This window comes from Hylobates moloch, unplaced genomic scaffold (assembly GCF_009828535.3).
Source record: "Hylobates moloch isolate HMO894 unplaced genomic scaffold, HMol_V3 SCAFFOLD_1, whole genome shotgun sequence".
Lineage (NCBI taxonomy): Eukaryota > Metazoa > Chordata > Mammalia > Primates > Hylobatidae > Hylobates > Hylobates moloch.
The window spans coordinates 101,444,117-101,463,142 of NW_026652276.1; the positions used below are offsets into that span (position 1 = coordinate 101,444,117).

The window sequence follows — 19,026 nt, forward strand, 5'->3', positions numbered from 1 at the left end:
TCAGAGGGGGAAGGAGGTGACTGCGTGGCAAGGCAAGAGCTGAAGGCGTTCTGGAGAAGGAGGGTCCAGGCCTTGTCCCCACCCTGATCCAGGTCACTGTGGACGCAGCTGGGAGCTGAGCCTGGCAGCCCATGTGACACAATGGTGGGGGGATGGGAGCCCCTACATGGCCAACACTGCCAGCCACACAGCTAGAGGGCTTGAGGTAAGGGCTGCGTGAAGAGGAATGGGGTCTCTGAGCCCCGCCTCTGTGCTGTCCTCAGGGACACCCTAGAGAAGGGACTTGCTTGGGGGCTGCTTTGAGAAGAGAACAGCTGGTTGGACACACTGGGCTCTGTGGCCTGTGGGACATGAAAGAGGGGACCCAGGGGCATAGTGGGGACAGCAACTGGGAAGGGGAAGGAACCCCTGACCCTAGACGAGTCGGGGGAAGAAAGAGGGGGGATCAGGGATGCCCAGAGCCCACGCTGTCAGCCCCATCATTGGCACAGCCTCCAGGGTCCCCCCGGGCCCACTTTCTCCCCAGACCCTCATCACAAGACCCCAGAGACTGGATAGTAACAGCAGGTTTACTGTTGGCAACAGCACAGCCCTGTGGCACCCAAGGGTAGTGGGTGGAGTGGCAGCCGGGTCTCCTGGGGCCCCATTCTCCCTCCCATTCTCTAGGTCCCTGGAGGCCAGACCATTGGGTGTGGCCAGTCCTAGTGGTGGTTCTGGCTGGGTCTGTCCTAAGCAGGAGAGGAGGGTCCCTGGAGAGGCAGTGACACTGCAGCAGCTGTAGGGAGCCGGGGACACTTCAGGCCAGCCATGACAGGCCCAAGCCTGCTCAGCTCTGCACTTCTGGGGATCTCCTTATTCCTGACTCTCCCCCCTCCCCCACTTGGAAGAGACCTAGGCCCTGCACCCTAATGAGGAGGACGGGGTGAGGGGGTGCACAGCGTCCTGGGGGGGGCTCTGAGCGCTTGGCAGGGGACTCGGCAAGGGGAGCGCAGGGCGGTCCTCACGTCTGCAGCTCCAGGAGGCAGCTGGGCTCTGAGGGTGGGGAGCCGGCCGGGCTGGAGCTATGGGCCTCCCGGAGGTCCTGCAGCACCTGGAGCAGCCGGGCCAGTGAGTCCTCGGGGGCTGCAGGCAGAGGCAGCTGTGAGGGCCCCTGGGAGTGAGCCCGAGGACCCCACCCGTGCATCCCTGGAGGGGGCTCGGGCCACGAGCAAGTCCCAGGTGGGCAGGACCTACCTTTGCCAGGGCTTGCGGGCACCGTGCCTGCCTCTGCGCCCCTGCTCAGCTCCCGGGGCCTCTCCCTGTGGGGGAGGCCAGAGTGAGGGCCAGCAGCCTCCACTCGCCCTGCCAGAGCTTCTGGTATCCTTGTGGGAAGGCTGGGGGTGACCCGGCATGGGCCTCCTGGGCTAGAGGTGGCTCTGGGGGTGATGGCAGGGCTGATTCTTTCAGTCTATGAAGAGGAAACACGGGCCCAGCCTCGGCCCTGGGGCACCTTCCACCTTCTCCCTCCCCGTGTCTCCTCCTCCTCCCTACCCCACTGTGGGTTGACCAGAAGGCCCTTTGCATTTGTTTTGTTTTGTTTTTGAGACAGAGTCTTGTTCTGTGGTCCAGGCTGGAGTGCAGTGGTGCAATCTAAGCTCACTGCAACTTCCACCTCCTGGGTTCAAGCAATTCTCCTGCCTCAGCCTCCTGAGTAGCTGGGATTACAGGCGTCCTCCACCACGTCAGTTAATTTTTGTATTTTTAGTAGAGAAGAGGTTTCGCCATGTTGGCCAGGCTGGTTTCAAACTCCTGATCTCCAACAATCTGCCTGCCTCCACCTCCCAAAGAGCTGGGATAACAGGCATGAGCCACTGCACCCCACCTTCGGGGGTTTTGAGGGCAGAGATAAACCCTGGAAGAGTTGATGAGGAATGGGGAGGACCACACCCTTCCTCCTTGCAGGGTGTAGGGGTGTGAGAGATGAACGAGCTCTGGCTCCAGTTGGCTCAGGGGAAGCTGAGCGCGTGGGAAGCACTGGATCACCTCCAAGTATCCCGGCACCGGCCGCATCTCCGGAGACCCTAAGTGATGGGGCCTTGGCATCCTGTTTTTTAAAGCTGATCTTTAAAAGCATCCTGTTTTTTCTAAGCTTCTGCCAGGGCTGAGAACCACTGGACGAAGCAAGATGGCCAAAGAACTCAGGGAGTTGGCCGAGGCTGTGCCTGTGCTCCAAGGGCCCGGGGGAACAGCTGGGCAGGTTGCAAGGTGGGCTCAGCACACGGCATGAAGCAGGCATGGCCCTGACCCTTGGAGCCTCTATCTTAACCTGAGCTGGCCTCATGCTGCAGAGAGGTACTCCTGGTGCCCTCCCCAGATGTGGCCAATTAGAAGAGAGGTGACCGGCCACCACGGAGCAGCCCCAAGCCTGGCACGTTCCCTGGACTGCACAGGCTCTCGTGGGTGGGACTCACCGCAGCAAGGCCTCCATGCCCAGCAGGTGCCGGTAGATGAGCTGGGCCTCAAGGTCATGGTCAAGAGGGTCGTTCCACTCCTGCAGGGTTACCCGTGACCGGGTCTTATCGCAGCCCTGACCTGGGGGCACAGAGAGGGCAAAGTTACGAGCAGACACTTGGGACTACCATGTCCAACATTCTGGTTGCACAGATGGAGAAACAGAGGCCTGGAGGGGAGAGAGATGCACTCGGGGGGTCCCTGGTGAGGGCTGGGCTGGGAGCATAGCCTGGTAAGTCTGACCCAGGCCCTGCCTTGACTCCCCACCCTCTGGGGGCAGCAGCTCCACGGGATGCGTGACTGCGGAGCATGGATATCATCAGGATATGACTCAGGGAGCCGGGTAACTTTTTTTTTGTTTTTTTTGAGATGGAGTCTCGCTCTGTCACCCAGGCTGGAGTACAATGGTGCAATCTCAGCTCACTGCAAGCTCTGCCTCCCGAGTAGCTGGGACTACAGATGCCCGCCACCACACCCAGCTAATTGTTTATATTTTTAGTAGAGACGGGGTTTCACTGTGTTAGCCAGGATGGTCTCGATCTCCTGACCTCGTGATCCACCCGCCTCGGCCTCCCAAAGTGCTGGGATTACAGGCATGAGCCACTGCACCCAGCCAGAGAGCCAGGTAACTTTCTGGAAGGCTGTCTGCCTGGAAGAGAGCAGGCTGAAATGTTAACATCATGGTGAGGTGGGCCACAGGGGGTTCATGCCTTAGAATGAGCTGGTCCTGCAGCTTGCTGTCTTTATGACCTTGCCAAGTCATCTGCCTTCCCTAAGCCTCAGCTGCTCCTCCATACAGTGGAATAACAGGCCCTGTCTCTTGGGCCACAGTGGGTCCCACCTTGCCAATAATGAGAGGATCGCTATGATGGTTACAGGCAGAGGCTGCAGGTCATATCAGCCAGCCAGCAATGCCCTTGCAAAGAGTCACCAAGAGGCCAGGCACAGTGGCTCACACCTGTAATCCCAGCACTTTGGGAGGCTGAGGCAGGAAGATAGCTTGAGGCCAGGAGTTCAAGACCAGTCTGGGCAACATAGTAAGACCCTGACTCTACAAAAATAAAAATAAAAAATAGCTGGGTGTGGTGGCATGTACCTGTAGTCCCAGCTGTGCAGGAGGCTGAGGCAGGAGGATGGCTTGAGCCCAGGAGGTCAAGGCTGCAATGAGCTATGATTGTGCCACTGCACTCCAGCCTGGATGATAGAGCAAGACTCAGTATCGAAAAACAACAACAACAACAAAAAAACAGGAGCAGCTTGACCAACATGGTGAAAACCCATCTCTAGTTAAAATACAAAAAATTAGCTAGGCTTGGTGGCGAGTGCCGGTAATCCCAGCTACTGGGGAGGTTGAGGCAGGAGAATTGCTTGACCCTGGGAGGTGGAGATTGCAGTGAGCTGAGATCGTGCCATTGCACTCCAGTCTGGGGGACAGAGTGAAAGTCTGTCTGAAAAAAAAAAAGAAGAAGAAGAAATAAAAAGAAATGGGATTCTAATGTGTTTTCGGGCCTCCTTAGAGCCTTCAGCGAGTTCACTCATATGCATTACACACATCACATGGCATTTCCCAAACCACCTGGTCCATGGGACCCTTTCTGCCCAGAGCTCCTGGAGGGGCCAGCATTCCTTGGGTTAGGTCCCTGCAGGTGCACAGCAGGGCTCGGGGCCCCGTCGTTCAGCCAGAGGCCCGATCTCGCATGGACGGATGTAGAGCCTGGGGCCCAGGCCTCCTCTCCCACCTGTCTTCTCTTTTTGGTGGCAGCAGCTCCACTTGTCCCCACGGAAGACTCCAGGGTGGTAGGAGCCCAGCAGGCCGGTGTTGTTGATGCTCACCTTCCGCAGCGCAGACAGCCACTGGTTCAGCTCATTCACACACTGCAGGGGACATGGAGGGGGAGTCCTGTTCAGACGTCACCTCCTCCAGGAAGCCCTCCTAACCCGGAGCTCCTGTACCATGCCAGACGCCATGTTCCCCACCACTCCAACCCAGCAGCTTTGAGTGAATTAGGAAAGGCTGCCCTTCCTCCCATGGAACGTGACCCACGCCCGGGCGCATGGCCTGGAGAGCAGGTGCAGTGGCTCACGTCTATAATCCCAGCACTTTGGGGGGCCGAGGTGGGAGGACTGCTTAAGCCCAGGAATTCAAGACCAGCCTGGGCAACACAGCAAGACTTCATCCTCTCCTCTCCCACCTGTCTTGTCTTTTTGGTGGCAGCAGCTCCACTTGTCCCCGCGGAAGGCACCGGGATGGTAGGAGCCCAGGAGGCCAGTGTGGGCTGGATTTCAGCCGGCACTGGCCCCTTGGCCACGCTCGTAGGTATTCCAGAACCCTCCAAATATATATGGTGGCCCTGATATCACTACTTTTCCCTGTGGCTCTGGACCCTGACACAAAAGGGAACCCCTAGAGGGAAGGGCACAGAGGGACAGGTCTGTGACTTCCTCCCCACAGGCCAGGATGGTCACGCCCAGAAGAAACCAACCCCCCTCCAGCTGCAGGCTTCCTACTTGTCCCACATGTCCCTGCCCTAGATACACATCTGGGTCACCCTCCTACAAGGTCCCTGCTCGAATGCCACCCATCAGAGGTCCTCCCTGACCACTCTTTAATTTTTTAATTTTTTTTTTTTTTTTTGAGACGGAGTCTTGCTCTGTCACCAGGCTGGAGTGCAGTGGCGCAGTCTCGGCTCACTGCAACCTCCATCTCCCAGGTTCAAGTGATTCTCCTGCCTCAGCCTCCCGAGTAGCTGGGACTACAGGCACGTGCCACCACACCCACCTAATTTTTGTATTCTCTCTGACCACTCTTTTTTTTTTTTTTTTTTTTGAGACGGAGTCTCGCTCTGTCACCCAGGCTGGAGTGCAGTGGTGCAGTCTCGGCTCACTGCAAGCTCCGCCTCCCGGGTTCACGCCATTCTCCTGCCTCAGCCTCTCCGAGTAGCTGGGACTACAGGCGCCCGCCACCACGCCCGGCTAATTTTTTCTATTTTTAGTAGAGACGGGGTTTCACTGTGGTCTCGATCTCCTGACCTCGTGATCCGCCCGCCTCGGCCTCCCAAAGTGCTGGGATTACAAGCGTGAGCCACCGCGCCCGGCCTCTCTGACCACTCTTAATAGGGCAGACTGCTCCCTGCTATACCCCACCCTGTTCCCTCCCTTGCTCCCTTAGTCTCTTCTGGTTCCCTTCAAGTCACTATCACAATTTGACTTTTCTTTTTTTTTAAGAGACAGGGTCTCACTCTGTCGCCCAGGCTGGAGTACAGTATTGTGATCATAGTTCACTGCAGCCTCCAACTCACTACAGCCTCCAACTCCTGGGCTCAGGCTATCCTCCTGCCTCAGCCTCCCAAGTAGCTGGAATCAGAGGTGCATGCCATCATGGCTGGCTAATTTTTTTTTTTGTAGAGATGGGGTCTTGCTACATTGGCCAGGCTGTTCTCAAACTCCTGGCCTCCAGTGATCCACCCACCTCAGCCTCCCACAGTGCTGGGACTACAGGCATGAGCTACTGTGCCTGGACCGACATTTGAAACATGTATTTATTGGCCCATCTTCTCCCCTGGATATCAGCTCCATGAGGGCAGGACTCTGCCTCGTCTGCCACTGTATCCCCTCACCTAGAATCATGCCTGGAACCTAGGAGGTGCTCAGTAAGTATTTTTTAAATAAATGAATGAATGAGTTAATGAAGGAACAGATGAGAAGGTTATTTGAGAACATGCACCCAGAGCTACACAGAGCATAACATTTGATTATTAGGCATTGATACAGACACAGAAACACACAGGTGCCAGCTCAGACTTTCTTTTTTAGAGACAGGGTCTTGCTCTGTTGCCCCGGCTGGAACGCTGGGATTATCATCAGCATGAACCAGCGTGCCTGGCCCCCATCTCGGTTATCTGGAAATAGTTTCCAACAAACGGGTGCACATGCAAATTTCACATCACTGGGATGCACCTGTCTGTGCACTGGCCCACACACAGACCTACATATGGATGCCCAGGGAAAGACATGGGCCATGGCCTCCTGGGGGCTCAGACCCCTGGACAACACACACACACCTGTCCCTGATACCTCCCAGATTAGACACACCCTGCAGTGCCTGATGTAGCTGGTAGGGGGGCGAGAGGCTCAATCAACTCTTTTCTCATCCAGTCTACACAGGCCACTCCCACAGCACCCAGGCCACTCCCATAGCACCCAGGCCACTCCCACAGAGCTCAGGCCACTCCCACAGCACCCAAGGCACTCCCACAGCACCCAGGCCACTCCCACAGCACCCAGGCCACTCCCACAGAGCTCAGGCCACTCCCACAGCACCCAGGGCACTCCCATAGCATCCAGGGCACTCTCACAGCACCCAGGCCACTCCCACAGGGCTCATGCCACTCCCACAGTACCCAGGCCACTCCCATAGCACCCAAGCCACTCCCACAGTGCTCAGGCCACTCCCACAGCACCCACTCCCCTCCCCGCACCTTGCACTGCAGGTAGGCAGTCTGGGGCCTGCCGGCGTCGTCCGTGTAGATGACCTGCATGACATGCGAGCTGCCAAAGCTCTTTTCCTCCACCTTTTCCGCTGCCCGGATGTTGGCTAACTTGATGAGGGCGCTTTTCTGGGGCAGGCAGGGAGGAGAAGGCTCAGGGACCTAGCCAGGGCCATTCCATTCCCCATCTCTGGGCCTCAGTCTCCCCTTTTGCAGCACCAGGGGCAGGCATGGGAGACTCAGAGTGACCTCAGCCAGGGCAGAACACAGACTGATGGTGACCAAGTGCCCAGCAACTGGGAGGGGAGGACCTGGCCTCTCGGGGGGCACTTCCAGAAGGCCTGGGGAGGTGTGAGCTTTGGGGTAGTGTCTGGACAGACAGCATTCCCTGGGCTACAAAGTCAATCCAGCCGTGGCCAAGGCTTTGTGACTTTGCATTTATTAATTTTCCAACTTGCTTTTGTAGTCCCAGGATCTAATAGTCATATCCTGACCAGGCGCACTGGCTCACGCCTGTAATCCCAGCATTTTGGGAGGCCAAGGCCGGTGGATCACCTGAGGTTGGGAGTTTGAGACTAGCCTGACAAACATGGAGAAACCCCATCTCTACTAAAAATACAAAATTAGCCGGGCATGGTGGCGCATGCCTGTAATCCCAGCTACTTGGGAGGCTGAGGCAGGAGAATCACTTGAACCCGGGAGGCGGAGGTTGCAGTGAGCCAAGATCGCACCATTGCACTCTGGCCTGGGCAACAAAAGCGAAACTCCACCTCAAAAAAAAAAAAAAAAAAATGGGACCAGAATTAAATAATGCCCATGTAGTCAAATCTTTCAACCCTGGCAAGGAAGATGTATAATAATCATCTGAGTGCTTTGGGAGGCTGGGGTAGGAGGATTGCTTGAGGCCAGGAGTTTGAGACCAGCCTGGGCAGCATAGCAAGACCCCGTCTCTGCAAAAAAAAGTTAAAGAAAATTAGCTGGGCTTGGTGGCACGTGCCTGTAGTCCCAGCTACTCGGGAGGCTGAGGCAGGAAGATTGCTTGAGCCCAGGAGTTCGAGGCTGCAGTCAGCTATGATCGCACCACTGCGCTATAGCCTGGGTGACAGAGCAAGACCCTGTCTCAAAAAATAATTATCATCATCTGAGGGGTCTTTGGTTGGAAGGGGTGGGCCCCTCATCTGGTGGGATCCCTGAGCTGGTTCTTTGAGAACAGGGTGGGTGATGAGCTCCTTCACCTACCCCAGCCCGCTCTCACCTGCCCAGGGCTAGGCTGGGTACTCCTGGCAGATCATCCCCATAGCCTGCATGACTGGGGGCAGGTGTACAGCAAGCAGTCACCAGGTCCATGGAGGAAGTATGTCTCAGCCCTTCCTGGGAGAAGAGAGCTTGCAGGAGAGGTGACCCATGACCCAGAGAAGGCTGTACAAGGTGATCTTTGAGATCCCTTCCCACGCCAAGATTCCGTGTTTCTATATTCCTGCCTCTTCCAGGAAGCCTCCCCTGGTTGCCCTAGCCTCCTCCTCATCTAGCAGCCCAGGTGATGTACTATCTTTAATAATACCATTTGCCTAAATAGTACTACCTGTCAGGCCCTGGGTCAGGACCCTTAGGGAGATCATCTCATCTAATCCTCAACAACCTGGTAAAGTCGGATCAACTTCCTTCATATTTTTTTTTTTTTTTTGAGACGGAGTCTTGCTCTGTTGCCCAGGCTGGAGTGCAGCGGCGTGATCTCGGCTCACTGCAACCTCTGCCTCCTGGGTTCAAGCGATTCCTGTGCCTCAGCCTCTGGAGTAGCTGGGACTACAGGCACCCACCACCACATGCGGCTAATGTTTTGTATTTTTAGTAGAGACGGGGTTTCTGCACGTTGGCCAGGCTGATCTCGAACTCCTGACCTCAAGTGATCCACCCGCCTTGGCTTCCCAAAGTCCTCCCAAAGTCCTGGGATTACAGGCGTGAGCCACCGCGCCTGGTCCTCCTAGGTTCTGACAAGCAGTACAGATGCCACACACCTGGCTTTCTTCTCTGATCCGGGGGGTACCTCAGGTGGGCTCCAAGGAAGGGGACAGGTGCCTCTAAGGTGCCCTAACCTCTCAGAGCCCCACTTGCCGGCCTCCCTCCTTACCCACCTTGGAGGTGGGTGTCTTGGCGAAGCTGAGGGCCTCGGTAGTGAGGGAGAAGTAGAGCTTCTTGAAGGAGGAGGACATGAGGGGGCCCTTGCCCTTGGTCCTGTGGATGAAGAGTGGCCCCTCCTTCACAGGTGGCGCCTGCAAACTCAGCGTCCGCTGCAGGTCCAGCTCTGCCAGGCCAGGGAGGGAGCGGAACAGAGAGCCCCGTGAATGAGGGCGGGACTGGGGGGGCGGAGCAGTGGGCGGGGCCATGGGGCTCAAGGGCTGAGCAAATCTGAACAGCAGGCAGTGGACGTGGTCATGGGGCTCGAGGGCGGAGCAAACATCAACAGCAGGTGGTGAGCGGGGTGACAGGTGGACTGAGGAAGCCAGGGCCATGGGGTTGGAGGCGGGACATGCGTCAATAGCAGGTGGTGGCGGGGCTATGGAGCTCAAGGATGGAGCAAATGTCAACAGGCACAGATGATGATGGGTGAGGCCATGGGTCTAGGGGTGGGGCAAACGTCAACAGCAGGCAGTGGGCAGGGTCACAGGAAGCACAAACAGTGGTGGGTGGGTCTATGGCCTGGGAGCCTGGCAAATGTCAACAGCAGGCGGTGGGTGGGGCCACGAGAGGAACAAACAGCGGTGGGTGGGGCCGTGGGGTTCAAGGGCGGAGCAAACGTCAGCAGTAGTCTGTGGGCGGGTCTGTGCAGGGCGGCGCTCACCATCCTTCTCCTCGATGTCCACGAGCTTGGTGATGAAGTCTTTCAGCTGCGCCACGCCCTGGCGCACGGTGGGCTGCAGCGGCTCCATCCAAGCCTCCTTGGCCCTGGAAGCCGGCGTGTCCATGTTGCCCACGTTCTGGACTGCCTGGAGGTGACAGCAGGAAGGACCAGGTTCTGCTGGGTTAGGGGCCTAGCCACTGCACCCCCTCCCACCCCGCCCCCAAGTCTTTGCTACTCAGCTGTAGAGATGGAGGCAGAGACGACAGAGGCCATGCCCACGGGCCCCCTCCAGCCCCACTAGGGATCAGGGAGGAGAGGATCATGAAGTTTGATGCCTTATGATAACTGAGACCACTTGGGCCTTCCTCTGTAGGTTTAACTGACGCTGCTGCACTGGGTACCCCACCCCGTTGCCGGGCACATAGGTGCAGCCTGACAGTAAGCAGACCCGGGTTGGAAGGTCCCGCGATTCACCACCGACAGGCTGGGCGGCCTTGGCAACCTCCGACCCCTCGCAGGCCTGTTCCCTTATCCATGAGATGGAGCTCGGAGAAGGTGGCCACAGGAAGGCTTTGCAAACTGTGAAGTGCAGTGCCCACGTGGGCGTGCCAGTGGCCTCGCCGGAGCCGGTAGGGAACACTCTGCAGTCCAGGCCAGGGCCCCTCTGGGACACCCAGCTGTGCCTCCCGCCCGTGGCCGCAAGGCCCGCACCTTGGCCAGCAGGAGCAGGGTGCGGCTGGTGCGGGAGTCCGCGTGGCGCTCCCGTAGGTGGAAGAGCTTGGGCGACATGATGGCAGGAGAGAAGAAGCGCAGGCACAGGAAGCTGGTGACGGCGATGAAAGGTACATTCTGGAGGGGTGCGGGAGAGCGCCGGCTGGAGTCCCCCAGACCTGGGCTCCTGGCAGCCCCCTCCCCTTAGGCTCCGTCCCTGACCCTCCTCGGGACACAGCCTCCCTGGTCCTCCCCAACGCTCCCTGGTTCCCCACTGCTCTTCGCCCCTCGCCCCAGCCCAGTCCAACCCGGCCCAGCCTAGCTAGGCGGGTGGAGGGCGCACCTCGTGCTGGGCGCCGGGGAAGCGCTCGCGCACGCGTCGGAAGAGCTGGCGGAAGGTGGCGCGCACCACGGCGGGGCACGCGCGAACCGAGCGGCTGAGCGCGCTCAGCAGCGCCCCCAGGTGGGCGCGCAGCGTCTGCGCGCTCTGCTCCAGCACCTCGGCCTCGGTCTGCGGGCGGTGCAGCCCGGAGCACCTGCGTGGAACGGGGCGGGTTGGCAGAGGGGGTCGCGGTCAGCGCCAGGGCCACGACAGGAACAGTGGCTCTCACAGCAGCCAGGACACGGACACAGGGGACAATACACGGGTGGGCAGAGGCACAAACACACGTGCTGACAGGGCCTGATCCCAACCCGCTGCCGCTGAACCCTGCAACCCCCCGGAGTTACCCCTGGCCTCACCCTACATCCTTAACTTCCACTTTGCTGGGGTCCAGCTCCACGTACTTCTTCTCCTCAAACACCTTGTTGATGATGGGGCCCAGGACACCGTGCAGGTACTGCATCCCGGCCACCTGGGGACCACCGCAGGTCACATTGATCCTGTCTCCCCCAGTCCCACTCCAGCTGCCCACCATCTCCCGGCAGCCGCCCCTGCACCATTTGCCTGCCGTATCCACCCAGGAGGGGGCCAGGTACACATGCAGGACAAACTGTGTATCCATGAATGAATGAGTGAGTAAATGAATGAATGACTAGAATTCTTAGCCCTTGTGATCCCAGCACTTTGGGAGGCCACGGCAGGAGGATCACTTGAGGCCAGGAGTTTGAGACCAGCCTGGGCAACATAGTGAGACTGTCTCTAACTTAAATTTTAATCACGCACACATTCTTTTTGGGTGGGCGCGGGGCACGGAGTCTCGCTCTGTGGCCCAGGCTACAGTGCAGTGGCGTGAGCTCACTACAACCTCTGGCTCCTGGTTCAAGTGAGTCTCCTGCCTCAGCCTTCCCAGTAGCTGGGATTACAGGCGCCCGCCACCATGCCAGGCTAATTTTTTATTTTCAGTAGAGATGGGGTTTCGCCATGTTGGCCAGGCTGGTTTCGAACTCCTGACCTTAAGTGATCCGCCCGTCTCACCCTCCCAAGGTGCTAGAATTACAGGCATGAGGCATGAGCCACTACGCCCAGCCACATTCTTAACCTTAAAGGGCTCTGAATACGGAAATGGAACACTGGAGTCGAAGTCCCAGCCCCCTCTGTCGCTCTCTCTGAAGCTGGGTGTTGTCATGTGTAAGATGAGGACAATGGAGTGTGCAACCTCACCTTCAGAAAAGACTCCATGGACTTTGAGGCCAGAGAGTTGCTCCGGAACAGGGTGCTGGTCTCACCTACAAACAGAGAGCCCAGTGGGCAGGGGGCTGGGACAAAGCTTTTGGGGAGGGGGAGACAGAGGACCTTGGGGCTGGGGGATCTAAGCTGGCTCCTCAATAAAGGGCCTCCTCGCCACCTCCCAGCCCACTGTCCCACCTCTGCCCTTGGCTCTGTTCCTTGCCGCCCTCCTGTCTGACCCCATCTGCCTCCTACAGGAGGAGCCCACCCACCCCCAAACACCTCCCAGTGTTCTGGGCCCAGCTCTCTCCCAGGCCTCACTGGTGCGACTCAGCTCCAGCTGGAAGAGCAGGTCCAGGAAGTCCTTGGCCAGCCCCTGCCCCAGGAAGAGCTTGAGCAGGTTCGTGGCCAAGTCCTGGCGACACTCGGTGCTGGTTGTCTCCTCGATGAGTGGGATCAGCTGCCCTGGGCCCTGCAGGGAGAGGCATGGGGATCCCGAACCCTTCCCTCTGAGGACCTCAGAGCACCCCAGGGAAAGAGGACATTTTCCCAAGGGGTGGCTGGGGACGGGGCCCTGGACACTGGCCAGCTCCTCACATCCCCAGACCTCAGTTTTCTGCTCTGCAGAATGGGTTTAGAAGGACAGGGGCACAGGCCTACCGCCACCGGACCCTCCCACCCTGCCCAGGCCCCCCTCACCTGCATGCCCAGCTTGACCTCGTGGCACAGCAGGTGCACCAGCGGCTGGTAGTAGCTGGAGGGCAGCACCGTCTCATCCCGCAGCCGCACCTCCAGCTGCAAGGAGCCCAGGTTGCCCCTGGAATGGGCAGCCTGTGACCTCTCCACCAGGGACTCAGGCCACCCTGGACCACAACGCTCCCATGGCCTCCAGTTTTTTTCCCTTGGGGCCAGCCTCCCATCTCTCTGCTCATGCCCTCCATCCGGGTGCCCTGCACAGCTCTGCCTCCCAGGCTCTGCCCGGGCTATTTATTTTCTCGTTTTGGAAAGCACTTCCTGTCTCCGCACTCAAGGCACCTCTATCTGTCTTCAAGGTCTGGCTCCCTACCACCTCCAAGCTTGGGTATGTGGAGCTCCCAGCCTTGAATCTATAAACTCCCCGATAATGGCACCATCATGTGTACACTTTACAGCGGAAACAAATCCCCAACCCTCATAACAACCTAATAGGGAAACTGAGACCTGAGCCAGTTCAGCAACTTGCCACATTAGATCGAGCTTCCAAGCCTCCCTGTTCTGACAGGGAAGGTCAGAACAGAGGAGGGTGTGGACCAAGGCATGACATCCTCTAAGGCTCCCACTGCCCCTGCCCAGCATGAGCCTCATGCACAGGAGCAGTGTTAAGATGGGCCCCTGGGCCTGGCACAGTGGCTCATGCCTGTAATCCCAGCACTTTGGGAGGCCAAGGCAGGCAGATCACTTGAGGTCAGGAGTTCGAGACCAGCCTGGCCGACATGGCAAAACTCCATCTCTACTAAAAAAGAAAAATACAAAAATTAGCCAGGCATGGTGGCAGGTGCCTGTAATCCCAGCTACTTGGGAGACTGAGGCAGGAGAAGCACTTCAACCCAGGAAGCAGAGGTTGCAGTGAGCCAGGATTCCACCACTGCACTCCAGCCTGAATCTGTCTCAAAAAAAAAAAGATGGGAAGATGGGCCTTGGCTGGTTCTATTGAAACACCTTGTGCTGGATACACAGCCGTCCACCTGCCCCTACCCTGTTAAGGATGGGAATTGGGGGAATGGGGGTCTGGGGCCTTCCACAGAGACACAAAGCTGAACCATCAAGGGCTGTGGGCCACAGCAAACAAGCCAGAGGGCTTCCTAGACAGGCTGCCAGATTTAGCAAAATGACCCAAGACACCCAGTTAAATGTGAATATTTTATTTACTTATTAACTATTTTTTTAGAGATGGGGTCTTGCTATGTTGCCCAGGCTGGTCTTGAACTCCTGGGCTCAAGTGATCCTCCTGCCTTGGCCTCCCAAAGTGCTGAGATTACAGGCATGCGCCACCACACCCAGCCTAAATTTGAATATTTTTAGTATAGGTATGTCTCAAATAGTGCATGGTCATTCTTTTTTTTTTTTTTGCTGAGATGGAGTCTTGCTCTGTCACCCAGGCTGGAGTGCAGCAGTGCGATCTCGGCTCACTGCAACCTCTACCTCCCAGGTTCGAGCAATTCTCCATCCTCAGCCTCCCAAGTAGCTGGGATTAGAGGTGCCCGCCACCACATCTGGGTAATTTTTGTATTTTTAGTAGAGACGGGATTTCACCACGTTGGCCAGGCTGGTCTTGAACTCCTGATCTCATGATCCGTCTGCCTCGGCCACCCAAAGTGCTGAGATTACAGGCATGAGCCACCGCACCCGGCCATTTTCTTGAGACGGAGTTTCGCTCTTGTCACCAAGGCTGGAGTTCAGTGGTGGGATCTCGGCTCACTGCAACCTCCGTCTCCTGGGTTCAAGCGATTATCCTGCTTCAGCCTCCCAAGTAGCTTGGATTACAGGTGCCCACCACCATTTTTTGTACTTTTAGTAGAGACGGTGTTTCACCATGTTGGCCAGGCTGGTCTCGAACTCTTGACCTCAAGTGATCCACCCGCCTCAACCTCCCAAAGTGTTGGGATTACAGGTGTGAGCCACCACGCCCAGCGGTTATCCTTATACTAAAAAAGTATTCACAGCTGGGCGCAGGTCAGGAGTTCAACATCAAGCCCCGCCATCATGGTGAAACCCCATCTCTACTAAAACTACAAAAAATTAGCCAGGTGAGGTGGTCCCAGCTACCTGGAACGTTGAGGTGGGAGGATTGCTTGCACCCAGGAGGTGGAGGCTACAGTGAGCTATGATCACCACTGCACTGGTGGTACTGGTGCATGCCTGTAATCCGAGCTACTCGGGAGGCTGACACATGAGAATTGCCTGAACCTGGGAGGCAGAGGTTGCAGTGAGCCAAGACCGTGCCACTGCGCTCCATCCAGCCTAGGTGACAGAGTGAGAGTCTGTCTCAAAAAAAAAAAAAAAAAAAAAAATTATTCACTGTTTATCTGAAATTAAGTTTTAACTGGGTGTTCTTTTTTTTTTTTTTTTGAGACAGAATCTAGCTTTGTCACCCAGGCTAGAGTACAATGGCGCAATCTTGGCTCACTACAACCTCTGCCTCCGGGGTTCAAGCAGTTCTGCCTGCCTCAGCCTCCCGAGTAGCTGGGATTACACGCGCCCACCATCTGGCCAGGTTGGTCTCAAACTCCTGACCTCAGGTGATCCGCCCGCCTCGACCTCCCAAAGTGCTGGGATTACAGGTGTGAGCCACCACGCCTGGCCTAATTTTTTATTTCTTCGTAGAGACAGAGTCTCACTTTCTTGCCCAGGCTGGTCTCAAACTCCTTGCCCCAAGTGATCCTCCCACCTTGGCCTCCCAAAGAGCTGGGATTATAGGCATGAGCCACCGCTCCTGGCCAACAGTGTCCTGTCTTATCTCACAACCCTATTCCTGGAGAATCTGGCATAGGGAGTTGGAGCTATGGCTCAGGGACACTGACCTTGGAGACTTGAACCCTGGTCTGAGGTCTGCAGTGAAATTTTCAAAGGGAAAATGTCTGAGCACTTGTTTTAGAAACTTCCAGAGGCAGAAAGCACGAGACCTGTACAACCTGTGAGCTAAGAAGACAGACCTGGCCGGGTGCAGTGGCCCATGCCTGTAATCCTAGCACTTTGGCAGGCTGAGGCGGGTGGATCACTTGAGGTCAGGAGTTCGAGACCAACTTGGCCAACATGGTGAAACCCTGTCTCTACTAAAAATACAAAAATTAGCCGAGCATGGTGGCACACAGTTGTAATCCCAGCTAATCAGGAGGCTGAGGCAAGAGAATCACTGGAACCCAAGAGGTGGAGGTTGCAGTGAGCCAAGATTGTGCCGCTGCACTCTAGCCTGGGTGACAGAGCAACACTCCATCTCAAAAAAAAAAAAAAAAAGACAGAAGACAGAGCTGAGCTGAGTGCAGAACTGTGGGTAAAAATAAAGGGGATGGGCTGGGTGCCGTGGCTCACGCCTGTAATCCCAGTACTTTGGGAGGCCGAGGCGGGTGGATCACAAGGTCAGGAGATCGAGACCATCCTGGCTAACACGGTGAAACCCTGTCTCTACTAAAAATGCAAAAAATTAGCCGGGCGCAGTGGCGGGTGCCTGTAGTCCCAGCTACTTGGGAGGCTGAGGCAGGAGAATGACGTGAACCCAGGAGGCAGAGCCTGCAGTGAGTCAAGATCACGCCACTGCACTCCAGCCTGGGGACAGAGTGAGACTCCGTCTCAAAAAATAAATAAATAAATAAATAAATAAATAAATAAATAAATAAATAAATAAAAAATAAAGGGGAGGTGGAGCCCAGCCAGGATGAGAAGGATGCTGGCCCGGTGGGCAGGGGCTGAGGGGACCCTGGAGCTGTGTCTCCTGACCTCTCACCCCTGAGCAGCCCCCCTGCCCTGCCTGCCTGTAGCCAATTCCCAAATGTCAGCCCCCACCCCACCCCTTGAGGCCGGCTGCCCAGCCCCACACACTTACTCGTCATGCCGCCGGCTCTTGGACTGGTCGGGCTGCAGCCGGAACCAGCCCTCCTCCTGCTGGGCCACCCGCAGTCTCTGGACATCGATCACCACCTGGGGACATAGTGGCAGTCTTCCTGCAGCTGGGAGACTTGGGTCTCCTCCTTGCTAACTACTGTTCTTAGTGGGGAGGGGCCTCTTCCAAGGGTCCCTGAGTGCCAGTGGTGGTGGGGGGATGTTGCTGGTTCTGGCAGACGGTGGGGGGGTAGTCCTAGGCTTCCTGAGTGTCTCTCTTTGGGGAAGCTGGAGGGAGGTCCCTGAGGATGGGATGGCTGCAATGGAGCCAGGTGCTGGGGGACAGCAGGTGCAGCCTGCCGGGGGAGGGGGGAGCGGGGCGGTGGTGCTCACTTTGCCCAGGAAGTCGTTTCGGCTGACAAGGTCCCAGTCCCAGGCCTCCACGCACAGCGCCTCTGTGGCCCCCTCCTCCAGCTCAAATTCAAACGTCTCATTCCAGCGTGGGTAGCATGACTTCTTCACGATCTGCCCAAAGGAGGGTGGGGGGGGCTAGGCTGATGCCACTGGACTCCCCAGGCTGGGTAAAAGGCAGAGCTGCCCCAGGCACCTCCCCTGGGTTCCCTACAGCCTCCTCGACTTAGAGGCTCTGCCACAGCAGAGGTTAAAATGTCCTGTCCAAGCTCCCACCCATTTATCAGATGGGGAGAATTGAGGCCCAGGGTGGGGAAAAGACGTATCCAAGGCCATGCAGCAAAACAGTACTGACTATGAGGATGTGGTGAACACGGAACACCTCTACACTGCTGGTGGGAATGTGAACTAGTACAACCACTATGGAAAACAGTGGAGATTCCTTAACTAACTAAAAGTAGAACTACCATTTGATTCAGCAATCCCACTACTGGGTATCTACCCAGAGGAGAAGTCATTATACAAAAAAGATACTTGCACACTCATGTTTTTGTTTTGTTTGTTTTGTTTTGTTTTTGAGACAGAGTCTTGCTCTGTTGCTCAGGCTGGGGTGCAGTGGCACGATCTCAGCTCACTGCAAACTCCACCTTCCGGGTTCAAGTGATTCTCCTGCCTTAACCTCCCAAGTGGCTGGGATTTCAGGGGCCTGACACTATGCCCGGCTAATTTTTGTATTTTTAGTAGAGATGAGGTTTCACCATGTTGGCCAGGCTGGTCTCGAACTCCTGGCCTCAAGCAATCTGCCAGCCTTGGCCTCCCACAGTGCTGTAATTACAGGCGTGAGCCACCACACCTGGCCAAGATACTTGCACATGCATGTTTATAGCAGCATAATTCGCAATTGCAAAAATGTGAAACCAGCTCAAATGTCCATCAATCAACAAGTGGATAAACTGTGGCATATATATATATGTATATATATGTATATATATGTGTATATATGTGTGTATATATGTATATATGTATATATGTGTATATATGTATATATGTATATATGTGTATATATGTATATATGTATATATGTGTATATATGTATATATGTGTATATGTGTATATGTGTATATATGTATATATGTGTATATATGTATATATGTGTATATGTGTATATATGTGTATGTGTATATGTGTGTATATGTGTATATGTGTATATATGTATATATGTGTGTATATATGTATATATGTGTATATATGTATATATGTATATATGTGTATATATGTATATATGTATATATGTGTATATATGTATATATGTGTATATGTGTATATATGTGTATATATGTATATATGTGTATATATGTGTATATATGTATATATATATCTGTATATATGTGTATATATGTATATATATATGTATATATGATGGAATACTACTCAGCCATAAAAAAGGAATGAATTAATGGCATTCATAGCAACCTGGATTGGATTGGAGACTATTATTCTAAGTGTAGTAACTCAGGAATGGGAAACTAAACATCGTATGTTCTCACTCATATGTGGGAGCTAAGCTATGAGGACGCAAAGGTATAAGAATCACACAGTGGACTTTGGGGACTCGGAGGGGAAGGGTGGGAAGGGGGTGAGGGATAAAAGACTACAAATTGGGTGCAGTGTATACTGCTTGGGTTATGGGTGAACCAAAATCTCATAAATCACCACTAAAGAACTTATGTAACCAAACACCACCTGTTCCCCAATAACCTATGGAAATAAAATATTAAAAAACAAAGCAAAACAAACAAACAACACAGGGCTGGGCGTGGTGGCTCATGCCTGTAATCCCAGCACTTTGGGAAGCCGAGGCGGGAGGATGACTTGAGGCCAGGAGTTAGAGACCAGCCTGGCCA

General features: G+C 55.5%; 1 protein-coding gene across 4 annotated transcripts in view; it reads right to left on the reverse strand.

Moving 5' to 3' along the window:
- Positions 1–553: 553 nt before the first annotated feature.
- Positions 554–19,026, reverse strand: part of RASA4B (RAS p21 protein activator 4B) — a 32,366-nt gene continuing 13,893 nt past the window's right edge. For 3 of the 4 annotated variants that reach the window (XM_032756175.2, XM_032756193.2, XM_058443741.1), the window contains exons 7-21: positions 17,105–17,236; positions 16,716–16,810; positions 12,836–12,953; positions 12,458–12,608; positions 12,131–12,195; positions 11,269–11,381; positions 10,871–11,063; positions 10,528–10,665; positions 9,817–9,961; positions 9,110–9,279; positions 6,969–7,106; positions 4,230–4,365; positions 2,451–2,571; positions 1,234–1,298; positions 554–1,122 (exon numbers count right to left, since the gene is read on the reverse strand). In XM_032756175.2, the coding sequence (XP_032612066.1) occupies positions 1,001–1,122; positions 1,234–1,298; positions 2,451–2,571; positions 4,230–4,365; positions 6,969–7,106; positions 9,110–9,279; positions 9,817–9,961; positions 10,528–10,665; positions 10,871–11,063; positions 11,269–11,381; positions 12,131–12,195; positions 12,458–12,608; positions 12,836–12,953; positions 16,716–16,810; positions 17,105–17,236 (1,902 nt within the window). In that variant the 3' untranslated portion in view covers positions 554–1,000. Of the gene's footprint in view, positions 1,123–1,233; positions 1,299–2,450; positions 2,572–3,586; positions 3,685–4,229; positions 4,366–6,968; positions 7,107–9,109; positions 9,280–9,816; positions 9,962–10,527; positions 10,666–10,870; positions 11,064–11,268; positions 11,382–12,130; positions 12,196–12,457; positions 12,609–12,835; positions 12,954–16,715; positions 16,811–17,104; positions 17,237–19,026 lie in introns of those variants that run through there. The other variant, XR_009214760.1, reaches the window with a different exon arrangement.